Below are 24,394 nucleotides of genomic sequence, written 5' to 3' on the forward strand. Positions count from 1 at the left end.
AATGAATTATTCATCTTGTGACTCAGCAGTGCGATGTTGCAGATATATTTTAATGAAAAATCCTTTCCTTAGGATTTTTCCTCCTGAGAAGCTGAGAAGCCTCAGGAACAAAATGTAAACAATGATTATCTGCTGCTGTGGAATGCAACAGGTGCATCTGGGATTTGTCCATGTTGGTTTGTTTGTGATTAATGGCCAATCACAGTCAGCTGGCGCGGACTCTCTGTCCGAGACAGAAGCTTTGTTATCATTCTTTCTGATTCTATTCTCAGCTTAGCCAGCCTTCTGATGAGAACCTTTTCTTCTATTCTTTTAGTATAGTTTTAATGTAATATATACCATAAAATAATAAATCAGCCTTCTGAAACATGGAGTCAACATTCTCGTCTCTTCCCTCACCCAAGAGCCCCTGTGAGCATGGTCACAGTGCAGTTTGGAGGGTTTGTAGGGTAACTGCGCTCCAGGTGAATCACTGAGCAAGGTCAGCAGGAGGAAGAGAGCATCCCAACCCAAACGCAGGCTGTGGGCAGCCCATGGGCACTGACCTTTCCTGCCGAGCTGCCTGGGGGAAGAGGTTCAGGATTTCGGTGTGCAGAGCATCGCTCTGCCCCGCGTCTGTCATCTTGAGTTCTAGGCGGTAACTGGTGCCAAACTTCCTTTTGAGATCCTCAAGGGAACCGATGTACCTGCAGAGGAGGGGAAACACGGCTCAGACCACCACAACCAGCGAATAAATCCATGGCTTGAGGGAGCTGAGGAGTGGCTGTGCATCCTCTTATTCATCAGCTCTTCATGCCATGCTACCTCCCACAAAACTGATTGTGACACACGTGGGAGCATCCTAACAAGTATTTGCCATTAGATCAGGAATTGAAAAAACCAAACTAACCCCAGCTAACCCCAAAATAATCCCAAAATAACCCCAACCCCCAACTAACCCCAAGCTAAGCCAAACTAACCCCAACTAACCCAAAACTACATCCAAACATAACCCCAACCCCCAACGAAGCTAAACGAACCCCAACCTTACCCCAAAGTAAGCCGAACGAACCCCAAACAAACCCCAACCCCCAGATTAACCCCAAACTAACCCCAAACCCAAACTAACCCAAATGTAACCCTAACCCCCCAATGAAGCCAAACTAACCCTAACTAACCCCAACCAAACCCCAACATAACCCCACTCTAACCCCAAATGAACCCCAACCCCAGATTAACCCCAAACCAACCCAGACTACCCCCAAACCAACCCCAAACCAACCCAAGCCAGCCCCAAGCCCAGCCCAGGTGCCGTGCCCACCGGAGCCGGCCGCACGCCAGGACGGCCACGCGGTCGCAGATCGCCGCCGCCTCGGGCAGGGACTGCGTGCACAGGATGGCTGCCCGCTCCCTGCTCCTCATGGAGGCCTCCAGCATCCTCCTGCCAACACAGGAACCACAGTCACTTCCTGGCAATGGCCACAGGAAATATCCTGGCTTCTCTTTCTGCCTCTGCCAAGGTGGGGATTGAAGCGCTAGAGGCGGTATTCAACGTTCAGGTTTAGATGTTTGTTATTTCTTATCTATATTAAAAGTCATCAGTTCTACAGCATTCTATTAACAGGATACACAACAGCTAACTATCTTTCTATACAAGGTCTTTTGAAGCCAAACTATCCAATTAAGGAATGACACCTAAATTATTTTCACTTTTAACCCAATAACTGATCACTCGAAGTCCGCAATGCAGGCTTTTCTGTCCAATTACACAAAACCACCCAAACCCATGGAGAAGAAGGAAGAAAAAGGTGAAGAAGAAGGAGAAGAAGGTGAAGAAGAAGGAGCAGCTTCCACCCTAAAACCTCCATCTTGCTCTATGTATATTACTATTCTAAAACCCCAAACTCTAAGTTTTCCACCCTGTGATATTACAAACTTCCAATCAAACTCTACAGCCATAATCCCAGGGTTATCAATCAATTTTGGAAGCTTCTCCACAGCCTCAGGCCAATTGCAATATTTTCTTGTGGGTCTGTGCCCTTCAGCACAGAAAGTTTAAAATTCTCAGCATCCAGGGCTCCAACACTGGTCTATGTCTCCCTCCATAGAAACAACTTTTTAAAGTTATTAAAAAGCAGAGAACTATTTAAAAGACTTCAGTTTTCTCGTTTAAAGATGACCTGGATGCCGCTGCGATGTTGTAATTTGTCATGTCAGCATCCCTCCAAATTTTTTGCACTGATGAAAAGCTGAAGCAAACACCAGCCCTGAATGCCTCAAAGGAGAACTTCCTACAAATTCTTCCCTTGCTCTGAAGAAAACAGAAATTTGGGCTTCTGTACCAAATGCATGGGTTCAGCTGGTGCCTACTGAAACTTTTTGGGATGTATTAATGACCATTATGGGGTCATTTTTTGGGGTGTATTAATGACCATTTGGGGTCATCTTTTGGGGTGTATTAATGACCATTATGGGGTCATTTTCTGAGGTGTAATAATGACCATGATGGAGTAATTTTTTGGGTTTATTAATGACCATTATGTTACAGGGTTTGCTGCCAGCTGAGTGAGGAGCTCAGCAAGCTCTCCCTATCCCCTGGGCATTGGGGAAAAGGGAAAAGACAGATCTCCACTGTCCCCTCTGCCTGCCCAAGAGTTCCTGCAATGATGGGTGAGCCCATCCTCTTAATCCTGCCCCAGATTCCCATTCCTGCCAGGCCAGGGCTGCTCACCACATGCGGCGCTGCCCTTTGGGGTCCACACTCACGGAGGGCTCATCCCAAAGCATCACTGCTGGGCCTCCCAGGATGCTCAGAGCAAATGACAGCTGGAATGGCAACAACATCAGGTCAGGGCTCTTTTATTTACCTGCGAAACTGGCGCACCTTAATCCCCATGAATTTTTCAAAGATGAAGCTCTTGATTCCGAAGTACAAAAGGAACAGGGATTTAAAAAAATCCCACTTCAAGTGTTCTCAGTTAATGTTTTAATCTCTTAAAATCAGATTTCCCCAGAACCCCTGAGCCTGCCAAAGATGTGAAAGTGAAGTGGTTTTCCATCCCATTTACTGGAAGATGTAGGTGGTGGGGCGTGAAGAGGTGATTGTAAATCCAGTTTGTGGTCAGAACTTAAAGAATGGCAAAAGGGGGTGAGGAGGAGGGAGGGAATCCTGCCAGGATGGATTCAAAAGGTATTGATGAAAATGAATGATGCCAGGAACCCACTCAGCTGAAGGTTTCCTCTGTACCATGTCCAAGAAAGAGTGAGCAGGGCTTGGGGAAGTAGCAAAGGCAAATCCAACACGCACCTTTCTGGCTTCTCCAGCAGATAAACTCCTCGCTGGGCTCTTGAAATGCTTCAGGAGATCCAAGGTCCTTCCTATGCTGTGGGGAATGGAAAGGGAAAAGCCTCAAATGACCATCTTGGTGTGGAACCTCTGTGTCAGGGGAGCTGAGGAACCAGACACTGACATATTTTGGTTGATATCCATCACTTTGGGTTACTTGGGGATTCTGCTCCTAACTTGAATGTTAAATTGAGGAATTTTTGCAGAAATTCAAGGCAAGAAGAACAGCTAATGAGAGAAGTGAGTTACTCATGCAACTACCCATGAACTGAGACAAGTTTGATTTTTTTTCTGAATATTCCCAGGTAAACTTGTGTTACAATCTTCATAGGCAAGGGACTGAGAACAGTATAAAACACCAGACCTCATCAGGAGAAGCCACGTCTCTAAGGAGAGGCATTGAAGATGTTGTCTCTTAACCACACGAGCCAGTTTTGTTAACAGAGAAACCCTTCCCCACCCTATAAATCACAGAGTGATAGGGCTGGTGTGGGAATCAGAAAAACAGAAACTTCCTCAGACACTGAAGGATTTACTCTACAGCCTTGGAAGAAGCTTAGATTGATGCAAAAATGCAACACACAGATATTAAGCGGAAAGATAATAAATTTATATTTCTATAGCTGTAGGTGAGAGTATGCCTTAAGTAAGTGAGAAACTGTATTGATAAGATGGTGAAGGGTTTATAATAAGGGTGGGGTTGTATGGAATAAGCTGAGAACTTAGAAGTTATAACAGAAGCATTTGTGTGCCTGTGAGGCAGAAGCCATTAGACAAAAGTATCTGCACTGCAGCAGGATTAGTAACGGTGTTAGATTAGAAAAGCAAAATAAAATTCTATAATATAATAAATGAATGAACAGTGGTAACTGTCCATTGGTTTAGAAAGTTCTGTGTTGCCTTGTAATGAAGAAACTTGTGACTACTCTTGAGCTATGGCCAAATGCTTGCTCCTGTAAAATCTCACAGCCTCTGAGATTGATGTTTATCTGAGCAATAAATCATTCCTAGCTTGCAAACAGTCCCAACCCTTCATTTCCAGCAGCAACAGACGGGCTGGAAGGCTTCCCCACCTCAGGAGGGAGGCAGAACCAACGGATGAGATCATTTGACTTCCTACCAGCTGATGGCAAGAGCAGCATCTTCCTCCCTCATTCCCCTGATGGCAGTGAAGGCCTCCAGGTGCTGCAGCACTGTCAGGTGTGGCCACAGCGGGTCCTGCTGTGGGCACCAGCCCAGAGACCCCGGGCATGGGGGGGCTTCATCCTGGCCCCTGAGCAGCACCTGCACAGACACACAGCTCTGGGAGTGGGGTCACACAGTCACAGGGAGCTTCTGTGGCTGGGTGGTGTCTCAGAACTCATCCCACCCCTACAATGGGCAGGAACATCTCCCACCAGCCCAGGGACACAGGGGGGCTTCATCCTGGCCCCTGAGCAGCACCTGCACAGACACACAGCTCTGGGAGTGGGGTCACACAGTCCCTTTGGTGGGAAGTATCTCAGAGCTCAACCCACCCCATCCCTACAATGGGCAGGGACATCTTCCACCAGCTCAGGTTGCCCCTGGGCCTGGGGGAGCTTCATCCTGGCCCCTGAACAGCACCTGCACAGACACACAGCTCTGCAGTTGTGTCACACGATCACAGGCGGCTTTGGTGGGAGGCATCTCAGAGCTCATCCCATCCCACCCCTAAAATGGGCAGGGACATTTTCCAACAGCCCAGGGCTCCTGGGCAGGGGGAAGCTTCATCTTGGCTCCTGGGCAGCACCTGCACAGACACACAGCTCTGGTTGTGGGGTCACACAATCACAGGGTGCTTTGGCTTGGAGTTATTTCAGAGTTCATCCCACCCCTTCCACCAGCCCAGGTTGCCCCAAGCCCCGTCCAAGTGGCCAAGGCAAGCAGCTGTGTGGTCAGCAGCCACTTGGGAGTGGTCACCCTCCATGACAGGGTGATCCTGCTCCATCTGCTTTTTCACTTTGGGTGATATTACCAACACCAGCCTGTCCTTTCCTAGTAATACTTTTTTATTTCCAACCTTCAGTCCCAAATCTGTAAGAGCAATGGCATTTCTCCTCCCCCAGCCCATGCCATTAATCATTCTGCATGCAATTAATGATGGATTGTCACTGGCCCAACGCTGCTCACATTCGTTTTCAATTTCCTGGTTTTGCAAGGTTGTTTATGGAGAGTGTTATTTTTGGGGTTTTTTAGATGTCAACAATTCTTACAGGGCTCGAGACATTTCACAATGGGTTTCCAATGCCAGCTGAAGATTTCCTGTTGCTCAAACTCTTAAATCTGTAACACTGACTTTGATGAAAACTACAATTTATGCTTGGCATAAATCAAAACTTTTTTCTCAGCTCTGTAAATATCCAGGAAACATAAATTATACATAAACATCCATACATCCCCTGATTGTAGGAAGATTTTGCTGGCTTGCCTTATCACATTCTTAATTTATAAATGCATCAAGGTCAACTCTGCAGCTGCTCCAAGGAGCCACCTACCTCCCCAGCAGTCACTGCTACACCTCCAGAAATCATGTTCAGAGTTGTGCTTTTCCCAGCTCCGTTGGGTCCTAGCAGACCTAAGACTTCTCCTGGAACAAATATGCAAAAACTGTTAATAATATTTCTTGGTAATATGACTGCTCCCCTGTGTTCTATGTAATATTTAGAAGTACAGTAGGAGAAAGGGTTGTTTTATCCCCATAAATTAAAATTTTGAATGCAGGAGCCCCGAGTGCCAGGTCTCAATGCCCACCAGAAAATTCTAACAAAAATATTGCCTCCAAATGAGAGCTTCCATTTAGATTTTAGTCATTTATATTATAGGGAGTGCAGAAAAGTACTTGAACCTTTTTTAACACCAAAAGAGAGGTTTTTGACAGCAAGTATTTTCCTTTTCTTAAAGATGGAAGTGCCTGTCTTGACTTCGTATTCCTTGCGCAAACCGTTGACAATGACCAAGTCCTGTGAAGAGACAGAGAGGGAAATAAAAATTCTCCTCCTACCCCCCGAGACAGCTGATCTGTTCTTACCATTAAGGACTTTGAAAAAGAGAAATTTCTAAATTAAAAAGCCATGAAACAGAGGTTAAAAAATAAAAAACCAAAACAGGAAAATATGCAAGATAGGAATAAAAATAACAGGGCCAGCTAAAGTCCTTGTGGTGCCACCGTGGGCTGGACAGTGAGATCACATCTTCCCGGGACTTCTGCTGGTCAGAGTGACTCTGAGATGTGTACAAGCCTCTTTTCTATCTGTTCTCACTCTCAAAGTTGTTTATTGTCTCTTATTTATAACATTCCTTTTCTGACTGACCGAGGTCAGGTCAGGTTGAGGCACACTGACCACCCCCAGAGGCAGTGCTGTTTTTTATACTAAAAACTACATGTAATTAACTACAATAACTTCTTAATACTTATCACTTATGTGATAAGTGATAAGTAGTAAGAAGTTATTGTAGGGACAATACAATAGACAGGGAGTTTCTACCTTAAACTAATCTAGAAGTGCTAGCATCACTTAGAGCATGGAGGCTGGGAAGCAGAAAGGAGAAGGACAGGGCACACTCAAATTCTTCTATATTGGGACTTCGAGCATCCATTCCAAAACCCTCAAAATTCTACTTTGCACCTTGTGATGAACTATCATTCTACTTAAATTTTTGTGGCTTCTAAATCTTCATATAAGGTTGGTAATTTTTTCCACGGGTCAAAACCAAAGGCACAGACGTCTTGGGCTTTGTGCCAAGGTCTCCGAGCCCCCATCAGGGTTTTGAGTGCTCCAGGGCAGTCAGAGGGATCTCCTGGGCTCTGAGTGCATGAAGAGGGAGCTGGGAGGATGGGGATGATGGGGAGTGGAAGCAGGGCGTGCAGAGGGCTGGGTCGGGGCTCACCTGCTGGCGCTGCAGCGAGGCCAGCGCGGCGCGCACGCGGTCCCGCTCCGCCCGCACCTCGGGGGGCTCCTCTCCGGGGGGCTCCTTGTTCTGCTGGGGCTCCTCCCGGCCCTGCTGGATCCTGGAGTGCAGCAGGGTCACACTGAGCCCCTTTCTGACCCACAGACGGGGCAACTGAGGGGCGTTTTGCAAACTTTTATTGCATTTGCTGTCTCATGAGAAGGGTGAGACAATGCTGATGTTCTAATTCACAACATCACAATCAGAAGCCAAGTATTTCCTAATTACAAAACGCTACAAGCATTTCTTAACTTATCAACTTTGACCACACTGAAAAATTACATAACAGTTATTTTTCACATAACGTGTTTTACCCGTGCTGTCAGGAGGCTGTGCAGCTCCAAGCCCACCCTGCAGCCTAGGGTAATTGTGGCTCACAAGGAACCCCTGGGACCCACCTGAAGATGGGATCAAACCCTGGGACTGCTTCTCCATATCTCATCTCCAAACAGCGCAGGAGGAAAGCAAAAATCACAGAGTGGATGTATGGCTGAAAAGCAGACACTCATTAGGTTTGGGTGCAGACAAGGTAACAACACACCCCATTAATTTAAATTATAAAGGCATGCATTAATCTCATTAATTTCAGCTGTTGAAAAGGTCTGCAGGGGCAAGGAGCTAAACTGATGCTTTGCAGACATTCCTCTCTGATATGCAGAATATTTGCAAAAGCCTTGATTTCTTACAGCAGCTCTAGCCCAGATAATCCACCTGCACCCCAACAGACATCCCACGGGATGGGAAATCCTCTCATCCTTTTGTAGCAGCAGCATTGGCATGACCAGTTTATTAATAACATCTCTGCCTTCTACAAGAACTCCACTTAGGCCCCTGCCCCATTTTTGCTTCATCCAAAGGCCACATCAGGCACAAGCCCAGGATTTCTTGGAATTTGCCTCCCTTGCCAACACTTAATGGGAAATTTTGACTACAAAACTCATCCTTTCTTTATGGGGAGCGTTTACAAGCCCAGTGCAAGCCCGCTGCATCAGTGACAGTCACCCCTGCCCAAGCAACCATCTCCAAGTCCCTCCTTACTGCAAAGACAGGCATGTAGATGTAATTCCATGTCTCAAAAATGCTGAAATCGTGGTACATGAGAAAATTCTGGAAGAAAAGGAGATGAGTCAATTGGAAAACTCCTCAGCACAGCGTGTCTCAGGGCAGGGTCAGAGCAAGAGGGGCAGGTAGGGATGCTTAGCTTTTCTTCAGGATGGGATAAAGGAGCTTTGATCCTCATTTTTTAATTTGGTTCTCACTGCCTCAATGGGTTGTCACTTCCTTGGCTACAGAAATTCAGAGGCATCAAATCAGCCAGGTTAAGTTGACCTTTTCCATCACTGCTTCTCTCTTCCCAGGTCTTTGGCCTTCTCCCAGCTAATTTCCTCTTTCCTGGTTCTCCCATTCCAACACTTTCCCCTCCCATCCCACCCCTGCTGCCAAAATACAGCCGCTGTAACAGCTCTTAGTGACTAAACAAACCAAAAATACCCCAATCAAACAAAGGATTAACAGGTCAAATCTTGGCCTGAAACAGCCTGAAACTCCTTTTTCTTTTCCCACTCTCTCTTTTTGACTGGGAATTTGGGAAGTGCCTCTTCCTTTGCCAGGTTGCACCATAGGATAAGTATTGAATTTATTATTGAATTTAGTAGGATGTGTTTTGCTTACTAGTCCAGAGAACATGATCCAGCCCACAGGGGGAAACATAGGAATCAGCATGCAGATGTAGTAAAGCACTTCATGATGGTCACTGTGCATAAAAGCAACATAATTCACCTGGAATAAAGCAGAAAAACTATTTACAACATTAATGTATTATTGCCAGGGTATTTGTCAGTGATTCAGGTTATTCTGCTGAATATTGATATAAACTGAAATTTATTGATATAAATTTGAAATAAAGCCCCAATTGGCAAGGTGGGTAAATCAAAGATTTCAGAGTGAAGGTTCTCCTCACTTACCAGAATGAAGATTAAGGACCAAATGTAACGATTGCTTCGCCCCATGTGAAATTTGAAGGCCATTAAATAAACGAAGAGGACAAGAGATATTCCATAACCAAAGATGCAAATGAGCTGCAGAGAGAGAGAGACACCAGTGACCAGGAGGTGCCTGTGGATACATGACAACTCGCCCAGAGAAGCCCATTGCAAATAAAACTCTCTAAAGACAAATCCTGCAGTGAAAGGAGGGCAGGGAGCTGCTCCCATTCACCCACTTGGCCCAGAGCTCACCAGGGTCAGCACAGCACGGGTCTCCAAGGGGCAGATGCGGGTGAAGAGCACCAGGAGCCCGAACATGAGGCACAGAAGGCTCCAGAAGAAGGGGATGTCCACCAGAGCCTGCCCACACCAGTAGGCTGAGGGGAAGAGCCCCGCCAGCCGCAGCTGGGAGCGAGCCTGGAGCTGCAAAAACGACAAAAGTGAGAAAAGGGAGAGTCTAAAACATCAACCCTGCTCCTTCTCTATTCCTTTGCTACCCCCTTTCTCTCCTTTCCACCACTTCCAATTCTTAGTTCAACCATTTGTTTAAAACCACGTCATTCCTAAAAGGAAAAAAATTTAAATCATTCAGGTCTCAAAAGCTTTATTGACATCCACATTATTGTGGGCCCCAGCTGGTTCCCTGGGATGCAGAGAAGTGCACTTTGGTACTGATCTAACTGAATTTCTTCTATCATCCTACCTAGAAAACACAGAATCACACAATGGTTTGGGGTGGAAGGGACCTTAAAGATCATCCCTGCCATGGCAGGGACATCCCCACTGTCCCAGGGTGCTCCAACCCTGTCCAGCCTGGCCTTGGACATTCCAGGGATCCAGGGGCAGCCACAGCTGCTCTGGGCATCTGTGCCAGGGCCTCCCCACTGGTGCCCTCCAGAAATTTTGCATTGCATTCACTCCCTGTGCCCTTTACCTTGTAATCCTCCACGCTGCTCATGGCAAAGAGAGGAGGCAAACCAGCAGCCAAAACCAGCAGGTAGGTGAACAAGCCAAAGAAAATGTAGTGCTTCAGCTCTGGGTTTTCTCCCTGTGGGAAGAAATTCAGTCATCCATGGCTGATGCTGCCCAGGGTCAACCTGGCTGGCTCAATGCTCACGGGATGGTTGAACACACCAGTGAGCCAGAGCACTAATGGTAAGCCAGTGGTGATTAAGAACAGAAAACAAGGCAAAAAGAACAAAATAATGACATTTAGCATCCTAGAATTTGCAGAAATAATTTGGATTATTGTAAATTGTTGAGGATGAAGACCAGCTTATTGTTGCTGAGGAAAGGTGGGGTTTGCAATGATCATTGTTGAATTCCCAGCACCCCTGGCTGGACAGGACCTTAAAGATCATCTCATTTCACCCCTGCTGTGGGCAGGGACACCTTCCACTATTCCAGGTGGCTCCAAGCCCTGTCCAGCCTGGCCTTGGACACCTCCAGGGATCCAGGGGCAGCCACAGCTGCTCTGGGCACCCTGTGCCAGGGCCTGCCCACCCTCCCAGGGAACAATCTCCTCCTAAATCCAATCTGAACCAATCCAGGTCAGTGGGAAGACATTCCCCTTTGGCCTGTCACTCCAGGCCCTTGTAAACAGCCTCTCTCCATCTTTCCTTCAGGGACTGGAAGGCCACAATTACATCACCCTGCAACTTCTCCAAGAACAATCCCAATCCTCTCCAAACAGCATAAATTCCTTATGGTACCAAAACCCCACAGAACCATTGGGAAAATCACCATTACATGTGGGAATCTACAAAATTAGAGGGTTTTGGTAAAGCTGCAAAAGCTTAGCTCTAATTGTAGTTAAGAGCTAAGCAGCAGCTATGACTTAGGTGAGCAGAAAAATTATTTAAACTGTAGAAAAGCAAAGACAAATAGAACAATGGTCTGTGTATTAACGCAAGATATTAGGGAGGCTGAAGCTTAATAATGGAGCTCTGTGCATTGTGTTTTAAGGCTTACAAGCAGGTATTGTATTTGAAATAAGCAAGAATTGTTTTAACTAAAGGTACGTGCGCTCACAGTGGTTGGATAGAACTACTGTCAATGTGCTTTTGCTTTGTGTGATTGGCCAAAAAAGCTTATAAAGTGAGTTGTAACATTAAATTCTTAGTCTGCTGCCTGAGATGTGAGCTGGTGGCATCTTCCCATTGTCATAACCATGTAATGAGAATGACGCTGGAAAATAAACCAGCTCAAGGCGTGTTCCCAGCAGTCCCATCCCATTTGTGGTTTGCACAGAGCCCCCAGCCAGCGTCACTAAACACCCCCAGGCACCAGCAGCAGTGGCACCACTGCCCTCAGCCCTTGGGAGCTGCTCCCCCAGCCCCCAGGCTGTGCAGCCCCCACCCCTCCGGGCAATGCTGGCCCCGCAGGGACGGGGACCCTGACCGTGTAGAAGAGCTGGCTCCAGACGCGGAGGCGCGCGGTGGAGTTGAAGAGCCGCAGGAAGGAGTTGCTGAGGATGTTCACCAGCACAGGGAAGCAGTTGATGGGCTCCGGGCTGCACATCACTGTGAACTGGCGGCTCTGAAGGCGTCAAAATAAAAAATGTCCCTGAGAGGTGTGAGCAGCACTACTGAAACTCCTTATCACGCCAAAAAAATATTCTCCCTTTTCTGGTGGGGGGTTCCCAGACAATGGGAGGAATGATGAATCTGACTCTATGTGCTCAGAAGGCTATTATATTATATTATATTATATTATATTATATTATATTATATGGCATTATATGGCATTATATATTATATGACATTATATTATATTATATTATATATTATATTACATTACATTATATTACATTATATTACATTACACTAATGAATACAGAAAGGATACTTACAGAAGGCTAAAAAGATAATAATAAAAACTCGTGACTCTTTCCAGAGCCCCGACACAACTTGGCCCTTATTGGCCAAAGTGTGAAAACAACTCAGTGTTTCAACTCCAATGAAACAATCAGCCATGGGTAAACAATCTCCAAACACATTCCAAACCAGCAAAACACAGGAGAAGCAAATGAGATAAGAATTGTTTTCCTTTTTCTCTGAGGCTTCTCAGCTACCCAGGAGAAAAACCCTGGGCAAGGGGATTTTTCCAGAAAACATGACAACCACAGGTGGGTTTATTTCTCTCATTTAAATACTTCTCAGGAAATCCTATTGATGTGCAGGATGAAAGAAGGAAAAAAAAATATCCCTCACCTTGCCTTCCAGGGATATTTTTATAGCTCCATTATAATTTGGAAGGCTTGTGATGTTTTTCTCCAAGGCTATTTCTGGGGTTATGTTTTGAATCTTCAAAGCAGCAATGAAATCCTCGATTTCTGATCCTGAAATCAAGTCAAGGACAGAAATTAGAGTCATTAAAGGGATTTTTTTCTTTAAATAGAAACAGTTTCATATAAACACGTTCTTACTTGCAAAGCAGAGTTATGTTAAAAAACCCAAATATTGAAATTCTAAGCAAACACATATTGTGTGTATCTTTTCTATTTATTTCAACTGGTTAAACAAAATATAGTTTCAAACTTAGTTTATTTATTGCTCTTTTTTAAAGATTTCCTGGTTCATTACTCTTTTACATATTATATATATCATCACTAGAACTGCATTTGCTTTTGCTCAAAATAAAACACCTCTCAATGCACATTCCTTCTTATATCTGTGGCTTTTGCAAGGTTGCTCTGTCAATTATAATAAAATTCACATTGATGCAGAAAGTGAGTCAGCCTCACATGTTGTTCCTCACCTGTGTCATTGAAGATGAGGAGGTTTGTAGACCTATTTTGAATTTTCTCTTTTGTGGGAAGAAAATACTGGCTAGATGAGATTTCCCAGCTGCTGGCGGTGTGCCACAGATGAAACAGCATTAAAACCATCAGTGGTGGAAGGACAAATATTCCAAATAACAGCAATCTAGATGGAAAAACAGACCATAAGTGAGGCCAGGGGAAATCCACTAAGAAGTAATTGTGTGATTTATGGGGAAATTTAAAACTTAAGCAAGCCAGAGTTCTCCTGCTAAGTCCAGACTGCCCCTGTTTTTGCAGCTTTGAAACATTTCCCACCTAATTCTCTGCTTCCAAACATCTCCAGCAGCATTTAAACCCCTCTTGAGCTGCTCCAGGGCAGGTGGGAGCTTCTGTACTTACATGCCCCTGAGGAATTTTCCATCGTGCTTGAGCCTGAGCAGGTGAATCCTCAGCACAGCACACACCTGCTGCCTCCAGAGCATCATCCCACTCATGGCCAGGAGCCCCTGCTTGGAGAGCCACGGGAGGTTCTGCTCCCTCTCCTCGAGGTCTCCATCCCCTGTGTGTTCACCACGAAATGCCATTACCCACAAAGAGCCTTCCAAGGACACCTTTTAATCCCCAGCAATCATCAGGGATCTTCTGCTCTGAACAGAGGGACGCTTTGATTTTTTTTTTTTTTTTTTTTTTTTTTTTTTTTTTTTTTTTTTTTTTTTTAGTGAGAGAAGAGTTAGAAGTGCAGAGAAAAAGGGCCATAACTCATCCAGAATAGAATTTATATGGGTGAATTCAGACTGGCTGGTGTGGGAACACATCCCAGATCTTCACTGGCCTTGGGAAGTGCCTTCTGCAAACTTTATCCCTTCCCACCTCCTGCTCTGGGCTGTACAGCCCTTCAAAGGTAAATAAATATCTTTCCAACATGAGCCTTAATTCTCATGCTTGAAGCCCTTTGGGAAGCCAAGACAGAATCATTTGGGCTTCTCCAAGATGATGTTCCCCACTGAAGGCAAGTGGGACACAACTAAGCCACTCTTGGCCTATCAATATTCCCATTTAGCAGAAATTGATTAAATATTCAATTAAAGCACACATTTGGATGGAACTTTAGGGATAGCATGCTTGCAGAAGGGAGTGAAATCTTTACCTTCGGGGTCGACGGCCTCCTCACCCTGCAGCTTCAGGAAAACATCTTCCAGGGTTGTCCTGGTCACCTCATAACTCACCACCCCCTGCAGGAGGCTGCTCTCCAGGTGGCTGAACAGATCTGCACAGGAGAAACAACCAGACTCAGCCAATGTTAATTAACAAACTCAGCCAATTAACACTGGATGTTTCAGCATTCATGTCGTTAATCCATGTGACCTAAAAGTCATCACTAATTTATTGTGTACTTTAGAGGTAACTAGTGGAAAATTCAGTGGTTTTGGTTTACATGGACCATGAAAACAGAAGAGGGTCAGTGGATTTTAGTTTGTAGATTAGTTGGTGGATTTTCTTTTATTCATCTTCATTATTAATATTAGTATGTGCACTGAAGGCTCTCCATATAACAGAAATTTATGCATCTTCCTAATACCACACATTATGGACCAAGGAATATAATTATTCCCTTCACAGTAATTCTGATTTTTCCCACCAGTGGGTCTCCCTTTACAACCCTAGCACAGGGGCAGGTTTCTCACCTGGGAAGCTGTCAGTGTTTTCCAGAGGCAGCCTAAAACACAGCTGATCCCTCTTCTGTCCCTTGAGCACAGCATCAGGGATGTACTGTCTGACCACGGATGACACAAGCTCTGGGTCACACAGGTCATTTATGTGCATCCTGTTAAAAAAAAAAACCATTTGTGATAATGTTAAATAAGAAATAAAAAATCTGTGTCTCATCTGGTTGGAGTGCAGAGCCAGTGGTGATTCTCCCATAGGGAAACCTCCAAAACTGGGTGGAACTTCAGTGGGAATTTTTACAGCATCTGCAGTGCCCTGGTTTTGCCATGCATGCACAAAATGATTCAGGGTAAGAATTATGATCCTGGACAATGCTGCTAAACCAAGAACTCGGGAATCAAACTCCTAAGAAGAAAAACAACTTTGCAGCAAAGCCATTGAACATCACTCTGGCACCCAGATCACCTCACTCTGGTCTCTTTCACTGCAAAGTCATTTTAGCTGCGTGCTCAGAGCTTTCAGGGTTGAGTTCAGCAGCTTGTTGTCCAAAACAGGGATATTTTGGCAGCCTTAAAGCTCTTCTGAAATGAATTGTCAGGAATTTATTACTGTCCAGATAAACTCTACAAAAACACAGACTCTACAAGAAAATATGAGAATGAGAAGCTTTTCACAAAAAGACTGATGACCAAAACAAAAGGTTTTACCTTAAGTGATAGCCAATTCCCCACTTTCTCTTCAAGTAGAGAGATGAGCCAACACTCTGTAATCTCCCACAGGAGAGGAAGGCTTTTCGATCTAAGGAGGAGGGAATGCAAAGGATTTAGGGGGATTTACAAGAGTGCAGCAGACTGACCTCATTCTGCTCCTTCTGAACTCAGCAGAGATTTTAATAATAAATTGAGAGGAGTAAAGCCAGGCCAGCCCTGAAGGTCTTTTTTTTTTTTTTTTTAAATATTTTTAAACCAATGCCTTTCTTCTCAACATCACGGTTAATTATTTTAGTTCTGCATTCTTGTGGGTTTTTGGAGCATTTCCCACACAGCACAGGAATGATACAGAAATGGGAATAGCGGCAAGTGCAATAAAAATAAAGGAAAATTATGGAAAATAAACTGAGTTTTGCTGACATAGACACGAAGCCAGATAATGTGGAAGTGCTTTATCCTAGAGAGGAGCACAAGCAAAGATTGCTTTATCCTAGAGATGAGCATGATGAAGACTTGGAGGGACACCCAGATTTAACCCTTGCCAAGCTCAGCTCGGGTGGTCACTGTCGCATAAAACACATCCAGCAGTGCCACAGTGGGGCTGGAAACCCCTGGTGTGCACCCCAAGGTGCCAGCCTGGGCTCACCAGCCTGAGTGTCTGCCTCCTCCATGGACTGGGTGGCCACGAGGGTGACGCGGCCGGCGCGGCGCTCCCGCAGCAGGCTCCAGACGTGGTGCCTGGAGCAGGGATCCAGCCCCGCCGTGGGCTCGTCCAGGAGCAGCACCTGCAAAGCACAAACCTGCTCAGAACCCCCCACAACCCAGCCCGGGCAAGAGGTTTGGTGTGGCAGCAGCTCTCTGGCCACAGAGAGAAACACAACGTTCCCAGGCATCGTCCTGGGGAGGGCTGTGAGGAGATCAGAGGAAAGAGTGATGAACAATTCTCATCTGCACTTGCTGCACCTGTGGAATGTGTTATGGATGTCTGTTCACCAAAGAGTGGTTTCTTAACTGGCCAATGGTGATGGTGGTTTTAGTAAAGGACCAATTAGGTCAACCTGTATTATAACTGTTCATAAAAGTAATAGGTTTCTTAATAAGAAGAGAAGAATAGAAGAGTATAATAAAGTGATAGAATAGTATAATAAAGCGATAGACTAGTGTAATAAAGTGATATATATATCACTATTCTACGCTATAGAATAGTATAATAATTCTGTACTATAGAATATTGTAATAAAGTGATTGATCAGCCTTCTGAGAATCATGGAGTCAATGCTAATTATTATCCCACGCTACAAGTTTTACAGTGACTTCTGTGAGCCAGAGAGGAGTTTGATAAGAGGATCCATGTTTACCCCTGAAAAAATTTCCTACCAAGGTTTTTGACATAGAAACCAAGAAAGAAAGAAGGAGAAATATGTGAAACCTGCAACTGTCTCTTCCAATGGGCCCTTTGTTTGTCTTTCCTGATCAATGAGTAAAGTGTCAACTTATGAACGTTGTAAGAATGTATAAAAATCATGCATTATAGGATAAAAAAGGTTGGAAGGCTTCTGAAAATGGAGTGTGTTGCTTTATATTGTGTCCATCTCGACTTTAACACCAGCCGTGCTCACATGGCTCAGTTCCACACCTGCATCACTTGGTTTCCTGATTTGATGGCCTCGCTCAGAAAAGAGAATGTACCCTCAAGTATGGCTCGTTTTTATTGCTCCTTCTCCTGCTGCAGTATTACCACCCTTCTAATTAAAAATATGGCTCTGATTGAACCAGACTCCCCAGTCCTTCCAGTAAGTGAATTAGCAGCCTGGAGCGGCAGGGGAAAACCACAACAGTCTCTGTGCCAAGTCAAAATGCAAAGCTATGTCCCAAAACAGCACATGTTGTGTGTGCATAAACACACCCCGTCCCTACCTGGGGATTTCCTAAAATTGCAATTCCAAGAGACAATTTTCGTTTTTGTCCCCCACTCAGGGCTTCAGCACAAACATCCTGAACGTCACTGAGGTCCATCATGACGAGAACTTTCTGCACCTTGGGGACACACAAAGACAAGAGTCACATTTCCAGGGCACTGCTTTGAATTTCTAAATGGCTACAAGCATTACAACTTCAAGATTTCAAACTTACTTACTCTTATTAATGGCTTTGCTCGGAGATTAATAAGACAAGTCTGAGTTTTAATTAGTGACATGAGGACAAGAAAGAACTGGAAAACCACTTTGGCACTAAATCAGGTTTGTTCTCATTTCACACAACAAGATGCAGGTGATCATATTTTATAAATAAAGCACAAAGTGCCCAAGATGCCATAAAAGAGGAGTCAGTGGCTCAGAAGCACATACCAACCTCTTCATCTACTTCCTTCCACTGAATCCCCTTGATGTGAGCAAAAATTCTCAGGTTTTCCTTTGCTGTTAAGGCTTCAAAATGCAAATTAATTTGGGGGCAAACCCCAACCCTTTCCTGCATTCCTTCCATATTCCACACTTCGGAAGCATTGTAGTTGTAGATCACTGCAGAACCTGCACAGGGGGGTGAATGAAATACTTGACATTAATTCCAGCACCATGGATGCTTCCCAAGTGTTAAATTAAAAATTCAAGAAACAAAAAAGCAAAATAACCAGATAGCTCAAAGATTTAATACCTTTAAAAAATATTTCAGAGCACCAAAAGCCCTCCTTTACAAATAAAACCATATTTCCTATAGGTGTGCAGCTCATGGAAAGCACCAGATGGAGAAATGACCATGGTGCTCACATGAGGGATCCATTATCCCTGGAGCTCGTGCTGAAGGAGAAATCTGCACTGAAAACAACTCAGCAAGAATCACTGAGGGAAAACTTGGAGGTTTTTTGCTTATTTTACCCTTACACTTGAAAAAACCAACAACTCAGCATCCAGGCCCACCATCTCACCTGCTGAAGGCTTGGAAAATCCACTGAGCACATTTAACAGAGCAGTTTTCCCAGATCCACTGTGACCCAGCAGGGCAGTGATCTGCCCTTCATATACATTTAAGGACAAACCTGGAATAAAAACAGGACAACAGTAGATGGAAGTGTGTGAGAAGTGCACTCGGATCTGTAGCCCTTGCCACAGGGGACAGAAGTGACATTTTTTAGAAGCTGAGCAGCAAAATCAGATCCAAAAGCACAGGCTGGTCCTTCAGGAGTTAAGCCTAAACTTAGTAAGGAATTATATCTTGATTGAACTGAGGGAATAAATGTATTATCTTCGTTATTTAATGAATTTTGGCTTCAGTTTTCTACAAGGTTCATAACATTTTATTTTAGTGTGGCTCAGAGTCCTCAGGAAGAGAAGAGCCCAGAGCTCTTCCAAGATGTGAGATTTCAAGACATATTTCAAAGCAGCCAGACTTTTCTCCCTCGTTTTCTTTTTTTATTAAATACTTTTTCGTTCTGTGGGTTGTTCAGGTTGTGTTTGGTTTTTTCCACTCAATATATACCTTTGAGGCCATATTGATCTTTTTAATATTTTTGTATTTTTCGTTTTTGATATTTTCACTTGGACTTCTTGTTAAACAAAGGCATTTTAAAAATATCCCATGACTTTACCATGGCCGTGTCAAATATTTGCATTGGCAAGTGCTTGGAGAGCACAGCTCAGGCAGGGGCAGCAGATTTGGGCATAAAATCCCAAGTTTGCCCAAAATAGTTTGCATTTTGAAAGGGAGGTTTGAGAGGGGATTTCTAGAGTGGTTCATCGCTGCAAAAACACAGCTTTTAAGGAGATTTCTGCTGTTGCAAAAAATAATAAACAGTGATTTTTTTTCCTGGAGGGAACAGGGAGATAACGACCTGGTAGAAATTTGTCAGTAATTTACCCCAGCAGAAATAACCATTGCACAATATAATTTAACAGGCCCAGAGGCAGATCTCAGTACAGCCAGTACATTTGAAAACATTTTGGGTTCTTATCTAGTGAAAAATTGATAAAATAATTACAAAGCCTCTCCTTACCCTTTAAAGCTTCGGTGCTCTTGCTGTTCTTCTTGTATACTTTTTTAATATTGTTTAGCCTAAAGAAAAGTAAGCAAGCCATTACTTATTGAATCACAATTTGGGGGTTGTTTCCTCTGCCTCAAATTAAATTTTGAAAACTTTTGGGGTGAATATTTCCCAACCTCCTCCTCCAACTGGTCCTGCAGAAGGAATCCCTTGATGGAATTCATTTCTGGTACCTTTAAAGCAGGATTAGCTGTGCTTTTCTAAAAGCTGTTTGAAAGGCTTCAAAGCCAAACTTGAGGAACATTTAGTGAGCAAAGGAGGAGGATATAAACATGGATATTTAATTAGGAGTGATGACCTGGCTGTTGTTTTGGCAGGTTCTGGTAACAAGCAGAAGGCAGCACCAGCCATGAACCCACCCAGCCCTGCAAGGATGGACAGGGCAGCATTTCCTGCAGCACACTCTCGTGAAGATGCTGGGGAACGGGAACAGACTCACTGCTGAGAGGGAAGTGCAGGGCAGGGAGTTGGAGGATGCCCCACATCCAATAAATGTTCAAATCCAGCTCCGGAGCGGGACAAAACACCAAACAGCCCCTGCCCTTCACACATCTGCATTAATCTCATCCACAACGCCAGCTGCCAGCCTCACGCCCACCAGTGCAGCGTGGCTGTGCTCTCTAGAGCCAAACAACCCACACAGAGCTGTATTTTGGTTGTCCCTTACCTGATGGCCTCCTTGCCATCGAAGCCCGGCGGCATCGGCTCGGCATCGCCGCCCAGAACGGGGTCGTGGCTGCTGCCAGCTCTCACTCCCACGGCCCCTCTGCTGCCCCCCAGCCAGTAGGAGGGTCTCAGGAAGAAGGCAGGGGGATGTGGGACCCCGTGTTTGCCTGAATCAGAGGCAGAGAAGGGGAAATATCAACCCCCAAACCTCCATCTGTCAGCTCCGATAAATGCCCAGCCCAGCCACCGCTCCCCCGGTAGTGCAGAACATGAACTTCCAGCACAGTGAAAGAATTTATAAACTCTGCAATTTAAATTTTCCATATCTGATGGGGAATAATCACAGCCAAGATCCCATTCACAACCTCTTTGGTCCCAAAAAATCAGAGCAAGCCCTACAACACCCTTCCAACCCCAGTGGTCAGGGCTGTAGGAGCAGGGTCTCACTGCAGGGTTGCAGTTTTCCCTCCTCTCACCACCCCTTGGGTAACTTTATCCCTACAAATCAGGGGATTATAGAAGAAAAAGCAATGAATTTTTCATTTTTCCCCTCACACTTTCACTCACCAGGCAACACCTTATCAAAGTAGATGGCCAGCAGGAAATACAAGACACTGTCAAGGCTCAGGATGAGGTACAGGTTGTAAAAAGGGTACAGCTCTGGGCTAGATGCTGGTCCATATTTTTCTAGTTTTACCATCTAGGGGAGGAAAAAAAGCAAAAAAAGCAAAATTCAGATTCCACATTTCCTTCAGACAGAAATACTTTGTGCGAGCTACTGCTGTGTCATCACAGCCATTTTCACTCAAAACCAATTCACTCGTGACCACGACGCTGTTTCCAAGGAGGGAAAGGTTTTATTCTGACCACAAGCACCAGAAATGCCTCAGTAAGCTGAATTTCACACGATGCAGAAGTTGCAGAGTGCTGTTTGCAAAGGCAGCACTTCCAGCCCTCAGTTCCTGCAGCCCTTGGTACCCACCAGCCACATCCCACTGCTCATTTCATAGATTTAAATCTGTTGCAGTAAAATTCATGATGCACTTAAGTGTCCAACCGTCTTTATGATTTAACACAGATTTTTTAGATTTTTTTTAGATTTTTTTTCAGATTTTTTTTTGAGCCAAATTTTCTTTTAAAAGCAGAGGGGGAGTGACTGGGTTGTTCTGGTGATGCAAATCGTGGATTTTGCTGCTCTCTGTCAGAATTTTGGGGGCTGAGCTCTTGAGATGCACAGGTTTTATTATGGACATACCTTTGCAAGGCCAGCTGTGAAGGCAAAAGGACTGAAGAGGTTTAAAATCCATTCCAAAGCTCGTGGCAGTTTTTCAAACAGTGTCAAAAAGCCCAGTGCCCCAAAGAGGATGTGGAGGAGAAATCCCACAAAACTGGAAATGTTTGGCTGCTTTAGCAACGAGCTGAGCAGGAAAGTGAAGTGAATCTGCAGCAGAGAAAAACCAGTAGTTAGCAGGATGCATTTCTGCTGCAATTAAAAATAAAACAACATGAAAAGAGGAGCAAAATTAGAGACCCTGCTGGGTTTCAGTTGTTCCCTCCAGATGCACAAGGCTTTGTCTAGCAGCTCTGAGATTTAGGGCAGGTTTATAAAGTTTATAAGGTTTATAAGACAAATCTCTCCTAGCCTCATTTTAGCACCTCTCTTTACTCTGATTTTGAGTCAGAATCTCCCAAAATATAATGGTATAAAAAATACACAAAAAATAACCTATAACTCAGGCTATAAAAAATAACAATAAATCACAGCAGAGTATTTTTGTTATCGTCTCATATAATACTAGCCTGAAAAATCTCTGCAGATATTTTAATTAGGAAAAATTAAAAAAAAAGGTGCATCATATAAGAATACAAAAGCAAACTTACACATGCCATGCCATAAAAGAAATAAAAAAAGTACAGTTCCAAGAAGCTTCTGTGATTATAAACTTCACTCAGGGTGACCCAGGTCAGCAGGCTGGCTGTGATGGAGACGTACACAGTGTACAGCAAACTCCAGGATAACCTGCAAGGGAAGGCACAGTTATTTCTCCCCCTGAGGATAACAACACTGCCATGACGTAGCCAAAGTGGTTTGAATTCAAATATTTTGTATTTCCAACCATTTCCAGTTTCCAGGCAGGTGCAAATATCAGAGAGGCACAGGAAGGGTCAGAGCGGGAGGGACAGGGAGGGTCAATGTCTCTGCTCAAAAAGGGACATCCCAGAGCACAGCAAGGCACAGAAATGTGTCCAGGCGGGTCTGGAGGATCTCCAGTGAGGGAAACTCCTCTCTGAGCGCTGTTCAGTGCTTGGTTACTGCTCAGGGAAAAATTCTTCCACAAATCCAGGCCTGGCACGTGCCCAGATCTCTGCAGCTCAAGGGGACACAGAGAATGTGCAGCCAGGACCTTCCATCCCTGTACTTTCCCAGTGATGGGAAATATTCATGCCCAGATGGGTTAGGAAACCTGTTGGGGTAGACCCAGCATCCCTCCTCTGCTTCAGGTTTGCTGATAAATGGAATCAGGCATTGAAAGATGAAAGAAACAATGAGGGAGAAAAACCCCTAAATTCCATAAGAATTAAAAATTAAAAGGGAGGGTTATACATTTGAGGGAAATTTTTGGTATCAGGAATTTGGGGCTTGCTCCAGATTTTGTTGTTTCTGTGAGTTCCACCCATTTTTTGGAGGCAAAACCCCCTCCACACCCTGAACCCTGCTGCACACACCCCTGCTCCACCAGGAGGGCTCCTACTCCTTTTTGGGAAGGAGAAAAGCAAGAAAAGAACTGCAAAAAACCTGTCTCAGAGCAACAGGCTTGGAAACAGAGGTTTCCCCAACAAAAAGAACCCCGGAATGGTTCAGACACCTCAAAAATCCCCTAATTCCAACCCTGCCATGGACAGGGCTACCTCCCACCAAAGCAGGCTGCTCCGCACACTTGATAAAATGATCCCTGTAATTACGCATTGATAAAATAATCCCTGTAATTACACATTGATAATTCCTGTAATTACATATTGATGAAATGATCCCTGTAATTACGCATTGATAATTCCTGTAATTACAAATTGATAAAATAATCCCTGTGATTACACATTGATTGATTGATTGATTGATTGATTGATTTCTGAGGCTTACCAGAAGGAAACATCCTGCAGGCCCATGGCTCTCATCAATACCTTCAGCCTCTTCTTCTCCTTGAGAACCTTCACTGACAAGAAGTGCATGTATGGGCAGTAGCTCAGCACAGCACAGATGATGAACCAGAGGTAATCCAGTTTAAACAGAGGTTTCATCACAGTTTGCAGGTGAACTCCAGTAATTGACTCCATTTCTCTCCGCACAGAGTGCTTGGTTTTCATCTAAAAGAAATCAGAAGTTAAATTCATTTCGGTTTTGCAATGAAATAGCCAGCATCAGAACAAACAGGGAGTTACAAGCATTAAAATTATTTGTTTGTCAATAATAGGGTTATGTTTATAAGCAAGTAACTAGTAATAAGTGTATTTTTGTGCTGATTTGCAATAAACATTATTAAAGCCTTGTTCCATTCACTGCCTCGAGCCATGAGAATGATCTGTTATTCTTTTTAATTTTTAATTACCCAAATTATTTAAGAAGTTGATGACCACAGAAAATCAGAGCATCACAGGATCCCAGAATGGTTTGGGTTGGAAGGGACCCCAAATATCCCCCTTTTCCACCCCTTCCATGGGCAGGGACCCCTTCCACTGTCCCAGGGTGCTTCAAGCCTTGTCCAACATGGGCTTGGACACTTCTAGGGCTGGAAAAATGAACTGGCTTGGTGGTTTTCATGGTTCTGGGGTTTTATTCCCCTCTGTTTTTGGTTTAATGAGTTTGGGTTTTAAGTTTACACAGAGCTGTGGGAAGAACAGCAAATTCCACCATGAGCACACTTACTTCTATGACTGCTGCATCAATGCTGGACTGCACTGAGAGGAACCCCCCGTACCAGTACAGAGGGACTTTGCAGTGCCTTGCTGAAAAATCCCAGCAGGTTTCTGTGGGGGAAACAAATTTTAAAAAAATAATTAATCAATATTTATCAATACATTTCCATATACATGTTCATGTAAATACTTGTGGGTGACATGTGGGGTTGAAAATGAGTTTCATCTAAATGTGAGGAAATCAAGATTTGTGTTAACTCAGCCTTTTATCTTTTAATGTGTTAAATCTCTGGCCAGGGACAGTAATGCACACATAATTCTCATTTTCCAGGCATGATTTGATGTGTTAAGGTACAAAAG

The 24,394-nt window shown here is 44.4% G+C and overlaps 1 protein-coding gene across 1 annotated transcript in view; it reads right to left on the reverse strand.

Moving 5' to 3' along the window:
• LOC131566301 (ATP-binding cassette sub-family A member 9-like) overlaps positions 1-24,394 on the reverse strand; it is a 31,448-nt gene that overhangs the window by 618 nt on the left and 6,436 nt on the right. Inside the window, exons 5-36 of the mRNA XM_058817538.1 lie at positions 24,045-24,145; positions 23,262-23,485; positions 22,004-22,142; positions 21,378-21,563; positions 20,690-20,822; positions 20,124-20,289; positions 19,409-19,467; positions 18,344-18,454; positions 17,773-17,948; positions 17,338-17,457; positions 16,067-16,205; positions 15,418-15,508; positions 14,728-14,867; positions 14,190-14,309; positions 13,442-13,601; positions 13,039-13,205; positions 12,492-12,619; positions 11,680-11,817; positions 10,214-10,327; positions 9,532-9,702; positions 9,259-9,372; positions 8,966-9,073; positions 8,333-8,401; positions 7,693-7,784; positions 7,235-7,355; positions 6,192-6,306; positions 5,842-5,933; positions 4,446-4,609; positions 3,287-3,362; positions 2,711-2,805; positions 1,301-1,420; positions 546-686 (exon numbers count right to left, since the gene is read on the reverse strand). Coding sequence (XP_058673521.1) covers positions 546-686; positions 1,301-1,420; positions 2,711-2,805; positions 3,287-3,362; positions 4,446-4,609; positions 5,842-5,933; positions 6,192-6,306; positions 7,235-7,355; positions 7,693-7,784; positions 8,333-8,401; positions 8,966-9,073; positions 9,259-9,372; positions 9,532-9,702; positions 10,214-10,327; positions 11,680-11,817; positions 12,492-12,619; positions 13,039-13,205; positions 13,442-13,601; positions 14,190-14,309; positions 14,728-14,867; positions 15,418-15,508; positions 16,067-16,205; positions 17,338-17,457; positions 17,773-17,948; positions 18,344-18,454; positions 19,409-19,467; positions 20,124-20,289; positions 20,690-20,822; positions 21,378-21,563; positions 22,004-22,142; positions 23,262-23,485; positions 24,045-24,145 — 4,090 coding nt within the window. The remainder of the gene's footprint in view (positions 1-545; positions 687-1,300; positions 1,421-2,710; positions 2,806-3,286; positions 3,363-4,445; positions 4,610-5,841; positions 5,934-6,191; positions 6,307-7,234; positions 7,356-7,692; positions 7,785-8,332; positions 8,402-8,965; positions 9,074-9,258; positions 9,373-9,531; positions 9,703-10,213; positions 10,328-11,679; positions 11,818-12,491; positions 12,620-13,038; positions 13,206-13,441; positions 13,602-14,189; positions 14,310-14,727; positions 14,868-15,417; positions 15,509-16,066; positions 16,206-17,337; positions 17,458-17,772; positions 17,949-18,343; positions 18,455-19,408; positions 19,468-20,123; positions 20,290-20,689; positions 20,823-21,377; positions 21,564-22,003; positions 22,143-23,261; positions 23,486-24,044; positions 24,146-24,394) is intronic.

This window comes from Ammospiza caudacuta, chromosome 19 (assembly GCF_027887145.1).
Source record: "Ammospiza caudacuta isolate bAmmCau1 chromosome 19, bAmmCau1.pri, whole genome shotgun sequence".
Lineage (NCBI taxonomy): Eukaryota > Metazoa > Chordata > Aves > Passeriformes > Passerellidae > Ammospiza > Ammospiza caudacuta.